At 42.3% G+C, this 19633-nt stretch overlaps 1 protein-coding gene across 1 annotated transcript in view; it reads right to left on the bottom strand.

Moving 5' to 3' along the window:
• Positions 1 to 12617: 12617 nt before the first annotated feature.
• The window catches only part of tmtc2a (transmembrane O-mannosyltransferase targeting cadherins 2a), a 70558-nt gene continuing 63542 nt past the window's right edge, over positions 12618 to 19633 (bottom strand). The window contains exon 12 of the mRNA XM_080758005.1: positions 12618 to 15615. Within this exon, the coding sequence (XP_080614131.1) occupies positions 15343 to 15615 (273 nt within the window). The 3' untranslated portion in view covers positions 12618 to 15342. The remainder of the gene's footprint in view (positions 15616 to 19633) is intronic.

Genomic DNA, 19633 nt, shown 5'->3' with positions numbered 1-19633 from the left:
CGTCGCATTGCGACGCATTGTGAGCTTGTAGATCTGCTATTTACAAACGGCCAAAATGTATATAGAGCTGAAGCGGTTAATATACGTTTTCTAATCAAAATTAAAATCTTCACAGTAACTAGTAACTAAAGTTTAAAAATTATTGTAGTGGAGTTTTACTCCACTACAATACATTTTGGCTCTGAAATGTAGTGGAGTAGAAGTAAAAGTATTGGAAATCGGAAATACTCAATAATAATAATATCTGGGACTTATATAGCGCTTTTCATGACACTCAAAGAGGCTTCATGTGTGTGGGGGCCAGGGGAGGGACAAGAAAAAGGACAACTATTAGGAAAAAACTATTAAAAATAATAAAACCAATAAAACAGTGCATATACAACAAGTTTAAAAACACATCAGCTTGGAAATGCAATTCTGAACAGGTGGGTTTTCAGTGCGGATTTGAAGGTATAAGTGAGGGGGCGTCTCGGATATGTTTGGGGAGAGCATTCCAGAGGGTATGGGCGGTCACAGAGAAGGCCCTGTTGTCCCAGGTTTTGCGTTAAGAGTTTTTGGGGAACCTCAAGGAGGCCTGAGGGAGCGGGATGGGCCGCGTGGCTCGAGGGGAGCGGGGAGCTAGGGGGGAGCTAGGTTGTGCAGTCAGTGCCTTGTAGGTGGTGAGGAGTTAATTTGAAGTCGATTCGTTGTTTGACGGGGAGCCAGTGGAGGTCGAGAAGGACTGGTACAAATTCCAGTCCTTAAAGTACCTCAAAATTGCACTTAAGTACAGTACTTCGGGGACCTTGGAGTGATGCTAACCTGCAAGTGATGTCGCTGCCAAACACCTTTCAGAGAACGAGAAACAAGGCAGCCGTTTCTTTTTTCTTTCAAAAAAGAATCTGCATAATATAATTTAATATCTGTGTGATCTATACGTCTGAAGGTCAGAGACATGATGGGGAGTGAGTCTGGTGCAGCACAATGGATGCCAGCACTTCATTCACTGGATGAGCTCCAGGTGTGTGTGTGTGTGTATGCATGTCTGTGTTTGCATGCGTGTGTACACGTGTGCGTACATGCATGCCATGCATGCGAGCGAGTGCCTGTTGCGTGTGTATGCATGTGTGTGTTTGCATGCGTGTGTACACGTGTGCGTACATGCATGCGAGCTAGTGCCTGTTGTGTGAGTATGCATGTCCTACAAGGTTATTATAGCAAAATAATGGAAACTAAAACTAGGTGTGTGAAACATTTTTTTGTGTGAAATAACATTTAATTAATTAGTATTGTGTGACCTCAGAGTTCTTACGCCTCTCTATCATATTGCCGAATTTAGCACAGAACTGCCAAAACTGCGTACGGAAACAATAACGGGTCTACGCCCTTCGGGCTTGACCTCCAACTACTAGGAAACCCATTTTATATGGTTATAGTTTAATGAACCATGATATGGTGACAACAGATATCATGGTTTGGGACGAGGAAGTGAAAATGTCCCATGATGCTCTCTGAGTGACCTCTGTGACCTCATCTAGAATGACTGTCTGGTGAAGCAACACACAACACACAATTGAGTCTTAACATCTGCTGGGTTCCTTCAGGCACAACTTAAGTGTCGTCCCCCCCCCGTCCGTCCGTCCGTCTGTCCACAACCACACTTAGGGGACATACTGTACACATGCAGGACTGTCTGTCCACGACAAGGCATAGGGGAAATACAGGAGATGTTTCTGGGACAATGGGGCTTATATTTCAATTACACCACTTCCTTATTAAAATAATCACTCTATGAGCCCCGAGGACATACATCCATACTACAGACAACATGGAGGAAAGGTCAAACTGAAGTTGTGTCATGCGGGAAACTTTAATTTAGCCTTAAAACCAGGAATGATTTAACTATTGTAATTCATTTGGGGAAATGTTTTTGGGTGGAACAGGAGTGGAGTGGAAGAGAGAGAGCTGTGGTCAGTCAGTGCTGCTGTGATTGATGAGCTACAGCTTAAAGCTGTGCTGTTGGATACACTCAGTGGCAATGCTAACCACTATAGCTCCCACTGTGATAGTAGCCTTCAAAATGCAAACAGCTATAGTTTCAATGTAGACTATGTTGGCAATGGCTCCGAGTCACACAACTGGGTCTAAATCTACACAGCACAATTCTGAGCTCTGTAAATGCCCATTTTGAGTCAGAATGTGATCTGCATGATGGCAGCAAACTCGTGCCACCTCATGAATACACTCTCACACACGCACACACAAAGGCTGGATGAGCTGGGCACTGTGTGCTAATACTAGCTTCTATGGACAGACATACTAGGGGTGGGACGAGATATATATATATATTATTTGTTTCACACACACACACACACACACACACACACACACACACACTTTATAAAATGCAAGTTTTCTTGTCTTTGTCGGTTGATAATTGTGGTGTACAGTATATTGATGCATTGACAATAACGTGTGGATAATAACGGACATCTAATCTAATCTAATGGTTGAATTGATACACCAAATGTTGTAGTGTACTGTACTGTATTGTATTTATTCCACTCTTGGAGCTGTTAAATCCTTATTTGCTTCAACAACATAACTCTAAACAACTGCTCTCCTTCCAAATAGTGAATGATACAATAAGGAAGAGTCTGAGAAGTAATTGAATGTGAAGTTGGCTTATTTAGATCGAGCCAGCGTGAGCATATGGGACGAAGCTAATGAACCCAAACTAATATGAACAGTCTCTCATTTCACGTTGAGTGTAGAATCCATCGGCAATATGGAAGCAATCAGTGCAACAGCGTAGACTAGAGGACAGAAAGGAAGGGAGGCCTTGTTCACAAAGAAAGATGCAATATCTTTCTCACACACACACACACACACCTGCAAGCACACAGATACAGTACACACACCCTTTGAGGTCTTGTCTTTAAAAGGTGGGGTGTGTGTGTGTGTGTGTGTGTGTGTGTGGGGGGGGGGGGGGGGCATCCCCTTCTGGGCCTTCTCTTTATGAGCTTCAATCTCCTGGTGCTGAACAGCAGTGCTGCCATGTCTCAAGTCATGCATGGCGGCACAATAAAATAATGCGTAGCAGACGTGATAAACTGCAACTGGTGGTGTGATGGCTGTGCGTGTGTGTACGATTGTGGCACAGGATGTACAGCTGTACATTAACCTACTGTAGAATGGATGTAGAGCAACATAAACTACATACAGGTGTCATGAGCAGGAATGTGTCATGTGTTGCAGCCACAAACTGCCTGAATGGACCGACCCCACTGAGAATCACAACTTCACACTAAATAAACAGTTTGACTACAAAACATTCTCATATACCGACAGTGAAAACATGATACCACATCTCATCCACGCCTCTCTGCCAAAGCAGCATTTCATATCGCTTAGGAAGGGACGGAGTGCTTTTCTCCCTGCATGTCTCTATCTACAGGATATTCTACATAGGAAATGAAACATGGCCCGTCTGGCCGAAAGAGCAATTGTCTGCGGTCACCCTCTCTGTCGCTATCTCCCTCAATTCCTCCCGCTGCTTTCCCTGTGTGTCTTTTGGGGGTTTGAGTTGTGTTTGGGTTTTGCGCGTAGGTTGCTGTCTTTGGACTGGGGCTGTTTCCTCTTCCTGAGATCCACACACTCTTTTCTTTCTCTTCCCTCTCAATGTTATCTTGCAGTCTCTGGTTCTGGGTGAGGATTATTTGGGCTCCTAATGCTGGACATTCCTCATTCGGGGTGGATGTACATGTGTACGTGTGCATGTTATTTTGTGTCATCATGTTTCTGTAGGGTCTGGGTCTCACACACACACACACACACACACACACACACGAGAGGGGGTGAAAAGCCCACCAGAGGTCAGATAACAGAGATGAGCCTCCTTTCCTGTCATTGTTCACAGTTAAAACACATGTTTACATGCAGGGAACATGTGTGTATCGTATCATCTCATTCACAGCCTGGAGCTAATATTCATGCATTTTTACCAAACATACTTTACAGAAACACACTCTGTTCTTCTACCTTATAGACCAGGGGTCTTCAACGGGGGTTCGGGACCCCTAGGTGGTCCTCAGAGTTACGACAGTAACAATCTTTGTGTGATAGCAGCGCCAGCAATAGCAGATCTACAAGCATGTTGTGAGCTTGTAGATCGGCTATTTAATATGAATATGAAACGTTGAAGACGCCTGTTCTTCATTACAGTCTCTCTCTCTCTCTCTGTCTCAACCCTCCATACATCTCTCCTACAGTACATCTGTACATCTTCATGAACACAAACAATCGAAGCATTACCATTTTAAGGAACACATTTTCCTCCTCTCTCCTACAGTACATCTGTGGTCAGACCCTGGAGTTAATTTGTGTCTGCTGACTGAGCAGCAGTGGTGTCAGCGCCAGGTGGCGGCACGGCCTCCCACCGGAAAACACATCAAACACCTCCTATCCTCATCCACTGTGTGTTTGCACATCATCAGCGGGGCGGAACAAAAACCTCTCTCTCCATTGTCTCTTTGTCTGTGGAGGATACTTCCACGTTCGTCTCTTTGATTGACTTTTTCTGTCCCCTCTTCCTTTGTTTGTCGACAACGTTCTCCATATCTCATCCTTACAAGCTCTCAAGGGTTTTATAAGTGGAGGAAGCTGCAGAGATAGCAGAGAAAGCAGCAGAGCTGGACCACTCAGAGTTTGATGTGGTGTTCAGCGCTGCTCACATGCTCAGGTTGGTGAGCAGCACTATTAAAAAAACATATTTATTACCACATCAATAGTTTTCACAATTGTGGGAAAACAGTGAGAGTATACTTCATTAATCATTTTTGGAAAAGGATCCTAGTTTTACAAGTCTATCAATCGAACGGCTGAGTTTTACAATTCTATCAATCGAACGGCCTAGTTTTACAATTCTATCAGTCGAACGACTGCGTTTTACAATTCTATCAGTGGAACAGCCTAGTTTTACAATTCTATTCTATCAATCAATCGTCAGTGTGCAATTTCGGAGGGACTACATATGGATTATGGAACCTCCCTCCGATATTGCACACAACCATGCTGTTATCCACGTGTCCATCCGATAGCTTTTCAATGTAAATGTCCCATCCACGGAGCAAAAACGATATAAGCGGCTTCTTCATGAACACAAACAATCGAAGCATTACCATTTTAAGGAACACATTTTAGTTCAGCACAGTGTGATAATGGTACCACTTTTAACCTCTGCATTGGCTATCCCACTGACTAAATGTTGGATTTAAGATTCAAGAAGTAAACAAATTCCCACTGTCTGTTTATGTTGTTGACCGACCAGCTCTGTCTAGAATATACATCACTGCCTTTAAGCCGAAGAGAGGAATCGTTGATTTTAGTCTGTGGATTCTTTCCTGCCCACATGGACACATGTAAACAGAGCTCCATGTCTAACAGCCTCTGGTCCCTTTGCTGTGATTAAAGTCCATAGAGTTTATACTGTATTTATCACCCAGTTGTTTACAGTGATGGTGGACCATCGTTTATCTAGCCTAGCATGTTGCTGCTGCTTACATGTGGTTCCTGTACATTACAGAAAGCAGATCCACGAGATTTAGACCGTCACCACTTTGGCCTGATGCTACAGTACATGAGTCATTTCAAGGTATCTTAAAATCTGCTGCTCGAGACATTCCTCACACGTTGAATCTTTACATTAGGAGAGATAAACAAACCCTGCTCTTAAAAGCCAGCGTAACTCTACTACGAGAAACAGAATGTAAACTTGTTGAACTAGCAGGTAAAGACTGAAGAGAAGTGAACCCGAGTTCAGGGAAGGAGTCCCATTTGAAAAAGATGAATATAATAATCGTTTATGTTCTATGCTGTCCAGGTATGTCGGCATAGACATAGTCCATCTTCTTGAATGCATTATTTAGCTCAATTCCTTATCTAGAAGATAAGTGTAAGTGTAACTCTGATAAAACTGTATTTATATAGCACCTTCCAAAACTGGGTTACAAATTGCTTTACAAAAGAAACAGAAGTAAACGACACAAAACAAGAAGATTAAACGCGGAAAATAATTCAGATACAAACATACAAATTACGTACAATGTTGTACAAGGGTACAAATTTAAGCAAATGAATGGGCCCGTTCGCAAGCACACCAACTCTGGGGATTTTAGGGTGTGGATGTGGAATGTCCAAAGCTGTTACTTTTCAGGATTCAAATTCAAAACGGAACGAAAATAATAATGTACAGTGATGTACAGTATCCCAAGATCATCAGGGTTTCGGGTCTCGCGAACATCATACCCCTCACTCGGGTGACCCAGCCGGGGACTTACGTCCCAGTAGCTAAACTCGATCGGACCCACAATCCGTTGGAACCAATCCGTTGGAACCACTCCGGAACTACTATGTCGGGACTGAGAGGTACAATTCTGGCATGTGGAGGAACTAGGCTCTGTAAAAAGTAGAAGATCGACAAGCTCAAGACGCGTCGCTTTGTGCGTCATTTCAAGCTTGTAGATCAGATATTTTCAATACTTGTGTAGGGCAAGTAGGGCATTCATTACAAAGAAAGCAAACAGTTAAAATATTGAGATAAGGTTTCTTTCCGACAGTCACAGCAATGAGCTATATATTAGTAACAAGCCCAACACTGGTCAACAGTGGCTTGATGGGAGTTCTGTCCATGACTGTGGATTATATGCCGATATTCTGGGTTTCAGCAGCTGCTTTCAATTGGCCACACTTTAAGATATACTTTGATTAAATGGCATCGATAACATACTGCTATACATGTGTTTATTAGTTGATCACACACACACACACACACACACACACACACACACACACACACGAGGACCAATTATATGAAGATAAGTAGAAAAGTGATGTAATTTCACAGCACTAACCGAAAGAAAACTTAACACTGACTGCTACTCTACTGTGAGGACACATTTTGTTTTGAGGTATAATTTAATGCATATTTTGATCTACTCGGCTAAAGCAAGCTTCACCCTGAGCCCCTCCTGCCTTAATGTACCACTAAAAACTGGCGGCTTTCCTGAAATGCAGCTCGTATATCAGAGCGTGTGTCAAACCTTCAGCACTGAAGCACTGAAGGACACACTTTAAATAGCTTTGCCAAAAGATGAATTCAAGGCAATCCAGTAGACCAGTACGTGGCTGCAGTGCAAGAAGCCGCTTAAATACAGAAGAATGAAAAGTGCTGCATTGCTGTAACTCAACACCCGGATATGACACACATTTATCCAATAGAGCATTTTGGACTTGGACCTGCAGTTCAAACCAGACGACCTCATCACACAGTCCAACCCGAGGAAGCTGTGGAACGGACTAGGACTCTCAGCACTTATCTATCTTATCTATCTATACGCCTGTGTCTGGGACCCCGAAGAGAGGAGACCCCCTGAACTGAAAGAGAATACAAGGCTCTCCGTCTGTCTGTCCCTTCAATGAAGTTACCTACTGTATCATCATAAGAAAGTATTTTTTGGTGGCAAATAAAAACCACTAATCCTCAGGGATATCAATAACCCTGGACCCTTCCTTCCTTCCTTCCTTCCTATGCTCATCGTGATTTGAAAAGGACAGAAAACAAGGAATGAACCATATCAAAGCTTGCCGACATAGCCCATCTAGAGGTATACTGCCCCCCGGGACCCTCCCCGACCATGTATTCATAAGCTTACATATCAGTACAAACAGCTGACTGACACACTGAGAAGTGCGTCAGACCTCCAGCATTTCATCTGTTTATTGGTGGCAAAATGGAAAACAGATGGAGAGGCCTATCTCTTCAGCTGTGCCAATATGTAATATTGTATTCCATTTTATTTATTTAGTCTCTCTTTTACGATGTGAACTGGCCAAGAGGCATAAATGTTACACAGCTTTGCCAGTAACAAAACATACAGGACAATAGCAATGACAGACATAACATCTGTAAAAACAATACCCACTACCTAGGAAGCTCAAGGTTATTAAAAAAGAAAAATAATAACTACAAAGTGACCAATATAAAACTAAGAGCAACAACAAAGCAGGAGCAATGTCTTGGAAGTGTGGTCATTAAAACTCACCAGAGGGATCTGGTCTGCAGGTCGTTCCACGCATACACACAGGGCCGGAAATATGCAAGGTTTCCTTTTCCAGCTTCAGATTTAGATGGGGATATGATTTGAGCCACTATTGAGGGAGTTTTGGACAAAGTAAACTATAGTTAAAATTTTTAACAAATGTAAGATGGGAGATTACCGATGGCCTATAACAAGAAAGAGTCTTACACCTCCACACAAGCAACAAAAGGCTATCGCTGTTATATTTGTGTTGTGTCAAATGACAATGTGTTATTTGATCTCATCTGATCATTGAATTGGATTTGAATTTGAAGTGTATGAAAAAAACAGCACTGTGCCCTTTTCGGCACAGGAAGAATAGCAAAAATAGCCAATAAAGCTCACAACGTGCATCGTGAGCTATATCTGCTATTTTCACTATTTTCCACTTCCCACTCATTAAATAGTCTGGCCAGCCACGGTAGATTAAATAGTTTTTACCTCTTCTTTCCTTCTCTCTGCCCAGGCACATCATGGTCGCCATGGTCACAGCAGGTCTGTTGAGAAAAGAGAAGAGTTGGTTAAAATCAGAATAGGAGATGTTTTTCCATGTGGTTTAATCACTTGCACGCCAGCGTCTCTATTCTGGGGCAAACATTTAATCACTTGCACGCCAGCGTCTCTATTCTGGGGCAAACATTTTGGTAAAAAATAGCAGCTCTACAAGCTTGAGCTTCACTATTTTCATCCCTGGGGGTTTCCGAATCCCGATCATCTTAAATTACTGAGAATCTTTAGCCTATCCTATGTGTTGATTTAGATTAGAACGACGTTTTTCAGACCAATTAGGACCCCTTAGCAGAGACAGAGATGAAGCAGGGACCCCCACTACATGTTAATAATAAAATTGTGTTGCAGATTAAACCTTTTCATAGATTTCATAGACAGACATTTCATATAGACTTATTTGACAACACCATCATCCGTGTATGGAAAATAGCCGATCTAGAGATCATCTATTGACTAAAGTTCTCTTCAGAATAGGGATGCAAGGGTTCAAGTGGTTAATGTAAAAAAGATTTGCCGCCCCCCCTGCAGTAACTGAGGACCCCCCGGGGGCGTCACAGACCCCCGGTTGAAGACCCCTGGTTTAGAGAGCTTAATACTGTACATTACTAATGAATTCTCTTCATGCAGGGATGCAGAGAAGAGTAGATGAAGGGAAACAGTTCCTGTCTGTAACACTGCAGGTTGTTGCCAACGGCCCAGAGTACAGTTTACTAATGATGTGTGGAGTCAGTTCATGTCTGTATGACCAAAGGACCTCGACGTTCTGTCAGCTCCGGGGATCAACACAAAAATGGTAATGACTTACAGTAACAGTAACAACCATTAAAACACTAAACAAAGTTTAAATTACAGTTGCATTACTCAATTCTTCATTTGAACAAACACACTGTCACCAGCAGTGCTGGGACTTGACTCATGTTAGCCACATAGCAGCTGCATCAAACACTGTTTGTCACTCACCAGGGTTTGCAAATGAAATCAGCATATCAGTACTGCTTTAGATGACTCAATGTTGCTCCTCACAACAACCTAATGTCAAACTGACATGTATTATTCTATATTTTCTTAAACAGAAGTTTAGCTTTTCACTCTGTCTGCAGTTCTCCTCTGTGTTTGTTCTCACTCTTCTCTCCCTCTCCTTGATTAAGGACTTCCTTCATGGTAACAAGATGACTCACCCCTTTTACACTTTTTGGTGAGTTGTCCGGACAACTCACCAAAAAGTGTAGACAACTCACCAAAACTGTCCCCTGCACACAGGCAACAGGCTCAATTGACACTCGTTCAGACAAGTTTGTCCCATATTGAGCATTGAGCTGCAGCCAAGGAGCGGTGAGCTGCCGGGAATCATTTGATTAATTGATTTGACCCCCCAATCAAACCCATTGGGAGGCATTGGGTCCCATTTTTACAGTCTTTGGTATGACCCGGCTGGGGATTGAACCCCCACCTCCCAGTTTCAGGGCGGATAACCACAAGGCCACTGTCTCGGCCATTAGCGATTACAAAACATTAAATTGACTGCTACAATAACCTTAATTATAGAGACAATACACCATAAATAAATACTGAGACCAGATATCATTAGGGAAGGTGTTATGTATGTACTATGTGTACTATATCATGTAAACTGTTCATTTCCATTTTCCAGCCATTCAGTTTTTTCCCTCCCTAGTGATTTGGAAAGACTTCTCTCCATAGCAATTTCCTGCTCCATGTCGAGTCTTAACCTGTCCTTGAATGTCAGATATATAGATTACTTAATATGATATTCACAGTAACTGAGAAAGAGATTCTTGATTTCAACAAATGACCTACAGTAGTCTACAATCACTACATCATCAATCAACATCAAACATGTTGGCAGTAAATAAATAAAGACTGTCCCTCTTTTTTAGTGATTGTTGTTTTTATCTGTGAGCATAGTGAGCACCATTTACATATATTTCTTTACCTCCTGTGAGCACCTGGTTGTTATTATTATTTTTTCTAGCCTTAGGATGAGTTTGAAATACATGTATACAGTAGAACATACAGCTATTTATTGAATGATCTGTGACAATACACAGTATTTTAAGCACTCTTACGTATACTAATTACTTTGTAAAGTGTTAAATAGCTATATTTTCGGATAGGCTTCCTTTGTGCAGTAAAATATACGTTCAGATCTGGATACTCACCAAACAGGAGAGAGAACACGTTCATACACAATACAGGATAAATAAATTGGAAGTGATGAAACAAACAAAACTAAAACTGAGTAGACAAAATTGGAAAGTTGAGTTGATAGTGTGGGTTCTCAACCCTGATTGGATATCAGAAGCAGAGACTATTGTGTTTGTGAATCAGTGGACCATGACACAGGTTAACACAACTCTTCTTAACTTTCAAACTCAGAGTAAACAATATAACAACAACCGGAGAAGCAGCAACATCACATCATCTTGTAGTAAAAAAGACTGAAGTAATCGATCCCAGATAATCCCCCCCAATCATCACAAGGCATGCAGGAACATACAATGAGCAGCACCCAGTGTTGCCAACTTAGCGGATTTGTCGTCATATTTAGCTTCTTTCCAGACCCCCCTAGCGACTGAATTAGTGAAAAGCTTCTGGCGAGAAATCTAGCTTTTTTCCCCTGGTGAATTGGGGACAAATCGTGTTGACAGGCGCCAGATATGCGCCAGAGATAAAATCTTTTTTTTTTTTTTCTCAGCCTCAAATCCGCGAAATTGGCAAAACTAAAAGTGGTCGGCGCGTCTGGTCTGGCTCACAGCAGGCTCAGTGGCTTCCTCGGCTCGGTTATGTGCACACTGCACAGACTGTCTACCAGTGCTTCCTCCTTTCTTGCTCTGCCTAGGCGAGTGCGCTCCGGTGCGGTATTTCCGAACGCGCCCCTCGAGCTCGACAGAGCAAGAAAGGAGGAAGCACTGGCAGCTCAGTTTAGTCTGCTAGTAAAAATAAAATACACACTCGGATGCATAAAGTATTAACCTTCTAATTCCTGTATGGATCGGAACAAAATAGCGTTCTAAACATTAGTTGAATTGAGGTATGTTTTTTTTTAAATATTACAATGAGTTTAAACGATGTGTTATCAAATGAAGAGATGATACAAACTAAGTGCACTAAGGGGCGCCTAAAAGTCGCTAGGGACGCAAAAAAGTCGCTAGGGGCGGCGCGCGCTACGCGCGCGCATATCCCACCCCTGGCGACTTTTAGCGGCTTTTCGAGGCGCCACTAGCTACTTCCGTTACTGGAGAGTTGGCAACACTGGCAGCACCATCGAACAGCTGTCAGTGAGACATAACAGAGACATGAGCCCCCACCTCCAAAGCCAACCCTGCTTACTTACATACTGTACACCATATCAGTTCTCTCGTCCTTGGCCCATCTCCCAGCAAGGGCATCAAAGTACTTCCTCATTGGGTGTTGAGCTACAGTAGCATGACCTGACCTGGGAAATCTAGAGGAACACTGAGACGGGGGTCACAGCCAGAACAATGTGTGTTGTTCTCTGTCCATGGAGGTCGTTTATACAGTACGCAAATGTGAGGGGATTTATCACCCACTGTCCAAAGATGTACTGCCCAAAGACATAAGTTGAGCGAAAACGTTTAGGGATAACGGACACGGCGGCGTGCAAAATACAGCCCTGAGTTCCAGTGTTTCAGCACTGTTACTGTACTGCAGTGCTTTATTGCTTCCCAAAAACGATGATTCTTTTTTAACAAAATACTTTTTTGGTTTGAACTAAAACAATATCACTTACATCACCGCGAATAGATTTTGTGAACTCATTGTTAGCCAGTTCACTCAATGCCATGTTGATCTGAACGAGTCTAACCGGTTTACTGTTTCTCTTTGAAAAGAGTGTCAGAGTGCGTATTTGTCCTAAACCAGTGTGTTAATTTAACTTTTTACACTCAAAGCTGTAAATACAGATTAACACTTTTAAAGTCAGATTAACATGAGCCAAGAGTTGTCATCATTTTTATTGTGGAAAACTGTTCACTTGGCTTTTACAAAACACAACACATACAGTAAGGCTACAAATGCACACCACACAATCTCCTATAGGGCATAGCAGTGGTGGCCATTGTGTGGTGAGATTTCCGAAAATATTTATATAAATTATTTTAAGCCTGGAAACAAGCCATCCACCCAGGTGCAATCATGACCATAAAATATTAGATTTTTGTATTTATTTATTTTTACAGAGAATTCAATGTTTTATGGTCATCATTCACCAGGAGCCTGGGGGGCTTGGTCAAATAATTGTTTTTTTCTTTTTTTCCCGGAAATGTCGATGGCCGTCACTGCAATGCCCTATTGTGAGTTGAACTTGCTCTCTCTGTGTCAACAGACCTTCTGTGACCATCACTACCACCTGGTGTTCCTGAGCAGAGAGACGGGAAGACAACGTAATGTCATTTCATGTTCTCTACCGTAGTGGTTCGCAACCTGTGGGGTCAGAGGTCCCGACATGATTCTTTTCGGGGGTCCCAGATGACAGTGAAGTGACTTTAAGGACTTTCAAGACCTTTTTAATAGCTCAAAAAAAGAAAGAAATTAAAAAGACCATTATTGCATTAAAGTAGTCAACAAACTACTATAAGAGCTGGTCAAACATTGGCCAAAATTGTCAAATAATAAAAGAAAGAGGCAAGATTTGTGAAAATACCTGATCTACAAGCTCACAACGCCTCACCTTGCGAGGTGTTTTGAGTTTGTAGATCTGCTATTTTCCACAATATTTCTATGTTGAACCGAGTCAAACTAAATGTGATGCCTACAATTCCAAGTGCTTGTCAGGGTGTGGGGTCCCCAGTTCAAATATTATCATTTTGGTGGGTCCACAGTTTAAATATGATAATTTTGGGTGGGTCCCCAGTTCAAATATGAATATTTTGTGGGTCCCCAGTTTAAATATGAATATTTTGGAGGGTCCACAGTTCAAATATGAATATTTTTGAGGGTCCCCAGTTCAAATATGAATATTTTGGAGGGTCCCCAGTTCAAATATGAATATTTCGGGGGCCCGACCTGAAAAGGTTGAGAACCACTGATGTACCTGTTTGAGGAAGTGAGGAAGCGGGGACATGACATCACCTATTAAACCAGTTAACCATTTTCACCCAGGCGTCCCTATTTTGGGCACGTCATTATAGGTGAAAATTGTCACAATTCACCCCCCCCCCCCCCACATTTCAAAAACATCTTGCAATATTAAATAAATAGTGAAAATAGCAGATCCACATTGGCTAATTTCGTTATCCTTTGTTTGACAAAGTATGTACGGCTTAAGTGGTTAAGGTGACAATGAAAGAAGGGCACAGTGTTGGTATTTTTTTTTACAACAAGTATCACATATTAATTAATAAATTAAAATCCTCATCCGATCAGATGAGATCAAATAAAACATTTCCATTTGACACAGCACAATACAAAAAAGCGATAACCTTTCGTCGCTCGGCACGAGAGGCGCTATTAAAGAAGACTCATTATTACAGGTGGCTTTGGCACAGTTGAAGAGATTCCCCTCGATCCGTTTTACATTTTGCCATCAAAAAGATCAAATGCAGGAGGTCTGCAGTTCTCAGTCAACTCATTCTCCCAAGACAGCGCGGGACGGATTTGACTAAACGTTTGACTTGGCGGGGTACCTGCGGGGGCACACGTTGACTAGTGGTTTTCAGCCCTTGTCATATCAAGGCCCATTATTAATTCCATGCTGTATTGATGTTGGTACCATAGGAGAGATAACAGGGAAATGAACAAAATAACAATTATTCTACATTCTCTAATTGTGTAGATTATGTAATGCAGATGTTATACAATACAATACTCTCTCCATCGTTTAGCTGGGGACCACCTGGAACCCCCTCAAGGACCATTGGTTGAAAACCACTGGACTATGGGGGGGGGGGGGGGGGTTGCCATTCTGTCCCTATCGTGACATGAACTCGAACAGCGCTGAGTCAGCTGAGGCCAACACTCGGCGGTGCCTCTCGTGGTTCAAAGTCCGCCTTAGATGGCACGTCCATCACTTTAACTGTTTTTTTGAGAATGGCACGATAGGCTGTTTGGCGAGTGAGTGTGTTGACAGTGTGTCATTCAGCTGTGTACCAACCTCACCTTACCGCCTGGTGTTTTAACAAGATGCAACGATTATTTACACTTAGGCTTCTGAATGCATCGTCGCGGGCAGGACCTAGAGATGTTTTGCGTTGGCATGCTTTAATACTGTCCATTCGTTGTTTTCTGTCCCTTTCAAATCATGATGAGCACGGGCAGGAAAGGTCCAGGGTTATTCATAACCCTGAGGATTTTATTTGTCAGATTTGGCTATTCAAAAAGCATTTTTGAAATGTTTTGAAAAAAGATTTAGAAGGCATTTGTAGAATCGGTCTCAGGTCTTAATGGGCTAAAACAGGCTGTATTTCATTGAACAATTGACATTAGACTGTTTTGTCTCCCACCACACTGGGCTGGTGCAGGACCATAACCCTCATGCCATCATTTTGAACACAGTACCCCAAAACTGCCACCCTGCATCCTGTTCTAACGAGGACAACAGGTTTTCCATTTCATAGTCTTTTAAAAGTTTGTTTCTTCATACAGTATGTTCATACCAGAGCCCTGGGGGACGGACGGACAGACAGACACACCCAGTCTTCATTGAAGGGACAGACAGAGAGCCTTGTATTCTCTTTCAGTTCAGGGGGTCTCCTCTCTTCGGGGTCCCAGACACAGGCGTAGTGCGGAGTCCTTGTCTCTCCACCTGCATATTGCTGAGTCCTTGTCTCTCCACCTGCATATTGCTGAGTCCTTGTCTCTCCATGACGTTCCACAGCTTCCTCAGGTTCGACTGTGTGATGAGGTCGTCCGGTTTGAGCTGCAGCGCCCGCAGGTAGTTGTCTTCTGCCTGAGGAAGCTTCCCGTTGAGGTGGAGGATGGCGCCGAGGTTCATCAGGGCAGCTGGGTACTGGCAGGAAGGAAGCAAACAAACAAACAGCATTAGGCGCCGTCTAGTCTTCATGGCACGGCGGTGACGAGGACAGTTAGGTATTAAGTTAGGGTTTATGGGGGAAGTGATGTAGAGCTCCATATTTGAAGTGGATATTCATGGATAACATCATACATAAAGTAGCCTACAAATTATTCTCATACATTATATTAATATAAAACTTATTTTGTTTAGGCCTATAAATATCACGCTCGAAGTAAAATTAAAGAGTACAGTACAGTACAGTACAGTGAGGCATATAGACGCACACACACACACACACACACGCACACACACACACACACACACACTCCAGAATGGGAGTGCTTAGGCAACAGCTTACACATGGGTAAATTGTGGTTATGATCAGGTTTTACAAGATCTTGGCGCTCCTTTAGAAATGCATTTATCAAATAGTATAAAACAAGTCCAAAATGCTCTATTGGATAAATGTGTGTCATATCCGGGTGTTGAGTTACAGCAATGCAGCGCTTTTCATTCTTCTGTATTTAAGCGGCTTCTTGCACTGCAGCCACGTACTGGTCTACTGGATTGTCTTGAATTCATCTTTTGGCAAAGCTATTTAAAGTGTGTCCTTCAGTGCTTCAGCGCTGAAGGTTTGACACACGCTCTGATATACGAGCTGCAATTCAGGAAAGCTGCCAGGTTTTTGTGGTACATTAAGGCAGGAGGGGCTCAGGGTGAAGCTTGCCTGAGCTGAGTAGATCAGAATATGCATTAAATTACACCTCAAAATGTGTCCTCACAGTAGAGTAGCAGTCAGTCACGGTCACATTTCAAAGTGTTTTGTTTTCTTTTGGTTAGTGCCGTGAAATGACCTTAAGAAATGCACAGAACAAAGTAAAAAAAACAATGGTGAATGATATACTGGTACTGTGTGCGTGTGTGCCTGTCTAAGCAGTTGTGGAAAGTACTGTTAGCCCAAATACATTTACTCAAGTACTGTACGTAAGTACAACTTTGAGGTACTTTTACTTTACTGGAGTATTTCCTTTTTTTTCTCTCTTTTTTACATTTATTTGAATACTTTTCTTACTACCGGTAGTTACTTTAAGGATTTGAATCATTATAAAACGTAATGACTTCAGCCCTATAGTTAAGCAATTTGAGAATAGCAGATCTACAAGCTCACAAAACATCCGCGATGGGACGCGTTGTGAGCTTGCCTTGTACTATAGATCTGGTCTTTTCAAAATATTTTAACCCATTATATACATACAGTATGAAACGGGACATTTTGGATTATGAGTAATTTCACTATGCTTAATAATTTAAGCATATTTAATCTTGCCATTCCTTTTGTACTTCCACCACCATTCCTTTTGTACTTCCACCACTGTATCTGAGTATATTTTATGACATCAACAAAGAAACCCATGTATAGCAGAGCGTTATTACCGAGACATTGGAACCAAATCGTCTCTTCTTGAAGTGTGGCCAATCGAAAGCAGCTGCCGAAACCACAGTATCGACCGCATATAGGAATCTCTCGAGTCCAAGGTCACGGACGGAGCTCTCTGCAAGCCACTGTTAACACGCCCAAATCTCATCCTCACCTCTTTTACGCCTCACCTCCCCAGATGGGACTCATTCCCTTGGCCTGGGAACCCTGAGTGTGTGTGACATATGGTTAGTGTCTTTGGCACAGTCTTTGGCAACAGTCTTTTTTTCTTCCCCCAAACACGACAACCTTGGCTTGGCTTGAGGTACACCCTCTGCTATTTCAACACGTTTACATTCTGTTCCTCAAGTAGAGTTTATACACTGTGCTTTTAAAGAGCAGGGTTTGTTTATGGCTCCCTAATGTAACGAGTCAACGTGCGAGGAATTTGAATAATGTAGTCTCGATCGGCAGATTTTAAGATACCTTTAAATGTACTGTAGCATCACACCAAAGTGTTGACGGTCTAAATCTCGTGGATCTGCTTTCTGTAATGTACAGGAACCACATGTAAGCAGCAGCAACATGCTGGGCTAGATAAACGATGGCCCACCATCACTGTAAACAACTGGGTGATAAATACAGTATAAACTCTGTGGACTTTAATCACAGCAAAGGGACCAGAGGCTGTTAGACATGGAGCTCTGTTTACATGTGTCCTGTCTGTGTGTAGGGAAGAATCCACAGACTAAATCAACCTGTCTCTTCAAACTGAAGATAGTGATGCTGTTTCTTTGGTCTGTCCACAAACATATAGTCCACTTTCCAGAATGTGAATGTAGACATTTTGAGTACCCTGCCGGATGCTAACTTGCTTATGTTGGGCAATTTTCAAAATTAGCATAATAAGATGGGGTACTATTAACAACCTATTCAAGGCAAACCTTTGACATTTTCATTATATTATGCTTTAAGTAGCATGTGACATGATTCATGATTCTGAATCCATTGCAAGCATTCATTTAGCACACTCCTTGGCCTAAATTTGGCCATAGGCACTTGCCCAAATGGGCTGACCTCATCACATTTGTGGTGACGGCTATGGCCGTAGCAGTGTTTTTAGTGCAAAACCAATGCTTGGAATGGATTCAGAATCATGAAAACCCCCTACTTTGACAATTTAGAAAAAATTGCCTTATATTGGTTGTCAATGGTACCCCAGCCTATTATGCTAATTATGAAAATTGCCCAACATATGCAAGTTAGCATCCGGGAGTTTCTAGATGCTGGGGACCCATACTCAACATTTCTAACTTAAAACGTTAGGGTACTCAAAATGTCCGGGTTCACAATGGGACTCTATGGGCTGGCAAGTAGACTACTACACCGTGAAATTAAGTTATAGTCTGTTTAAAAAAAATGAATTAGAGAATTGAAGCCCTCGCTTGGCCTGCTGTCAGTGTGCAGAAGAAATACAATACGAAATCTCTTTATTATCTGCTCACTCTTAAATGCATCTTTTGACTCAGTAGCCATGTACTGTATGCAACACATATTTTGAAATTAACAGAAACACAACAAAATTAATTACATACATTACATAATAACACGAAGACAAGAGCAACCTACCCCTGGACAGACTCTAAACTAAGCCTCAAAATCGACTGATGGACAAAGGACTAATTTAGCCTGTATCTCCTTCCTGAAGGCAGCAATTTATATTCCCCATTCAAAACATGATATTCCTTGACAACCTTAGCTAGTGGTATGAGAGATTAGCTTCAGACGCACGCACGCACGCACAATCAACACTTTCCAGGCAACTGCAGTGACTTCTTGTGGTTCCGTAGTATCTCAACGACACATCTCAACAGCTTTCAAAATCGTACCCAAGAAAATGCATCGATATCATCACCGCAGTGTCCCGTTGATTGATTACACTGGCTTGCTTCTCTCTGCACTGGACTTTGTACGGAGATGAAAGAAAGCCAAAGCCTCTCACCAGCCCCGACAACAAGACCACATAAGTCACGCAGCACGCCGTCACCCAAAGCAGACACACATGACAAATGACCACAGGAAGCTCCATGTAGGCCCGTCTGAAAACACAGGGGCTCCCGCGACTTTAAATTACCTCTCCCAGACGAGTCCACGCGCCCGCTTCCTTTGAAGTGACTGATTGATACCGTTAAGCCTGAACAGATCCAAACATCCTAACCCGACATCCACTGCAGGAGAGATCTGATACGCCTCAGCCTGCAACTCTACTGGGATTATATAGCACATATAGGCCTACCTACTTTCAGTATGATACTAGAAAGGGCAGATCATCGGGACGTATTCTCTTGCATCACTAATATAATATGATGTCTTAGTCTCACGCAGTGGTGGATAAGCAATACCAAAACATAGAAATAACAGTTACAAGTAAAAGTCCTGTATTTATTTTACATTTTACTTGAATAAAAGTACAAAGGTATTGTCAAATATACTGAAAGTACCAAAGGTGAAAGTACTAGGCTATGTATGCAGAATTTCCCCTTTCACCCCCCCTCACTCACAATGTGTTTCATCGTGTGCAGCATCATCTAGTAC

This window comes from Protomyctophum bolini, assembly GCF_963924005.1.
Source record: "Protomyctophum bolini genome assembly, chromosome: 23".
Taxonomy (NCBI): Eukaryota; Metazoa; Chordata; class Actinopteri; order Myctophiformes; family Myctophidae; genus Protomyctophum; species Protomyctophum bolini.
Note: the sequence above shows the minus strand (reverse complement) of the source record. Positions and strands in the feature narration are given on the sequence as shown.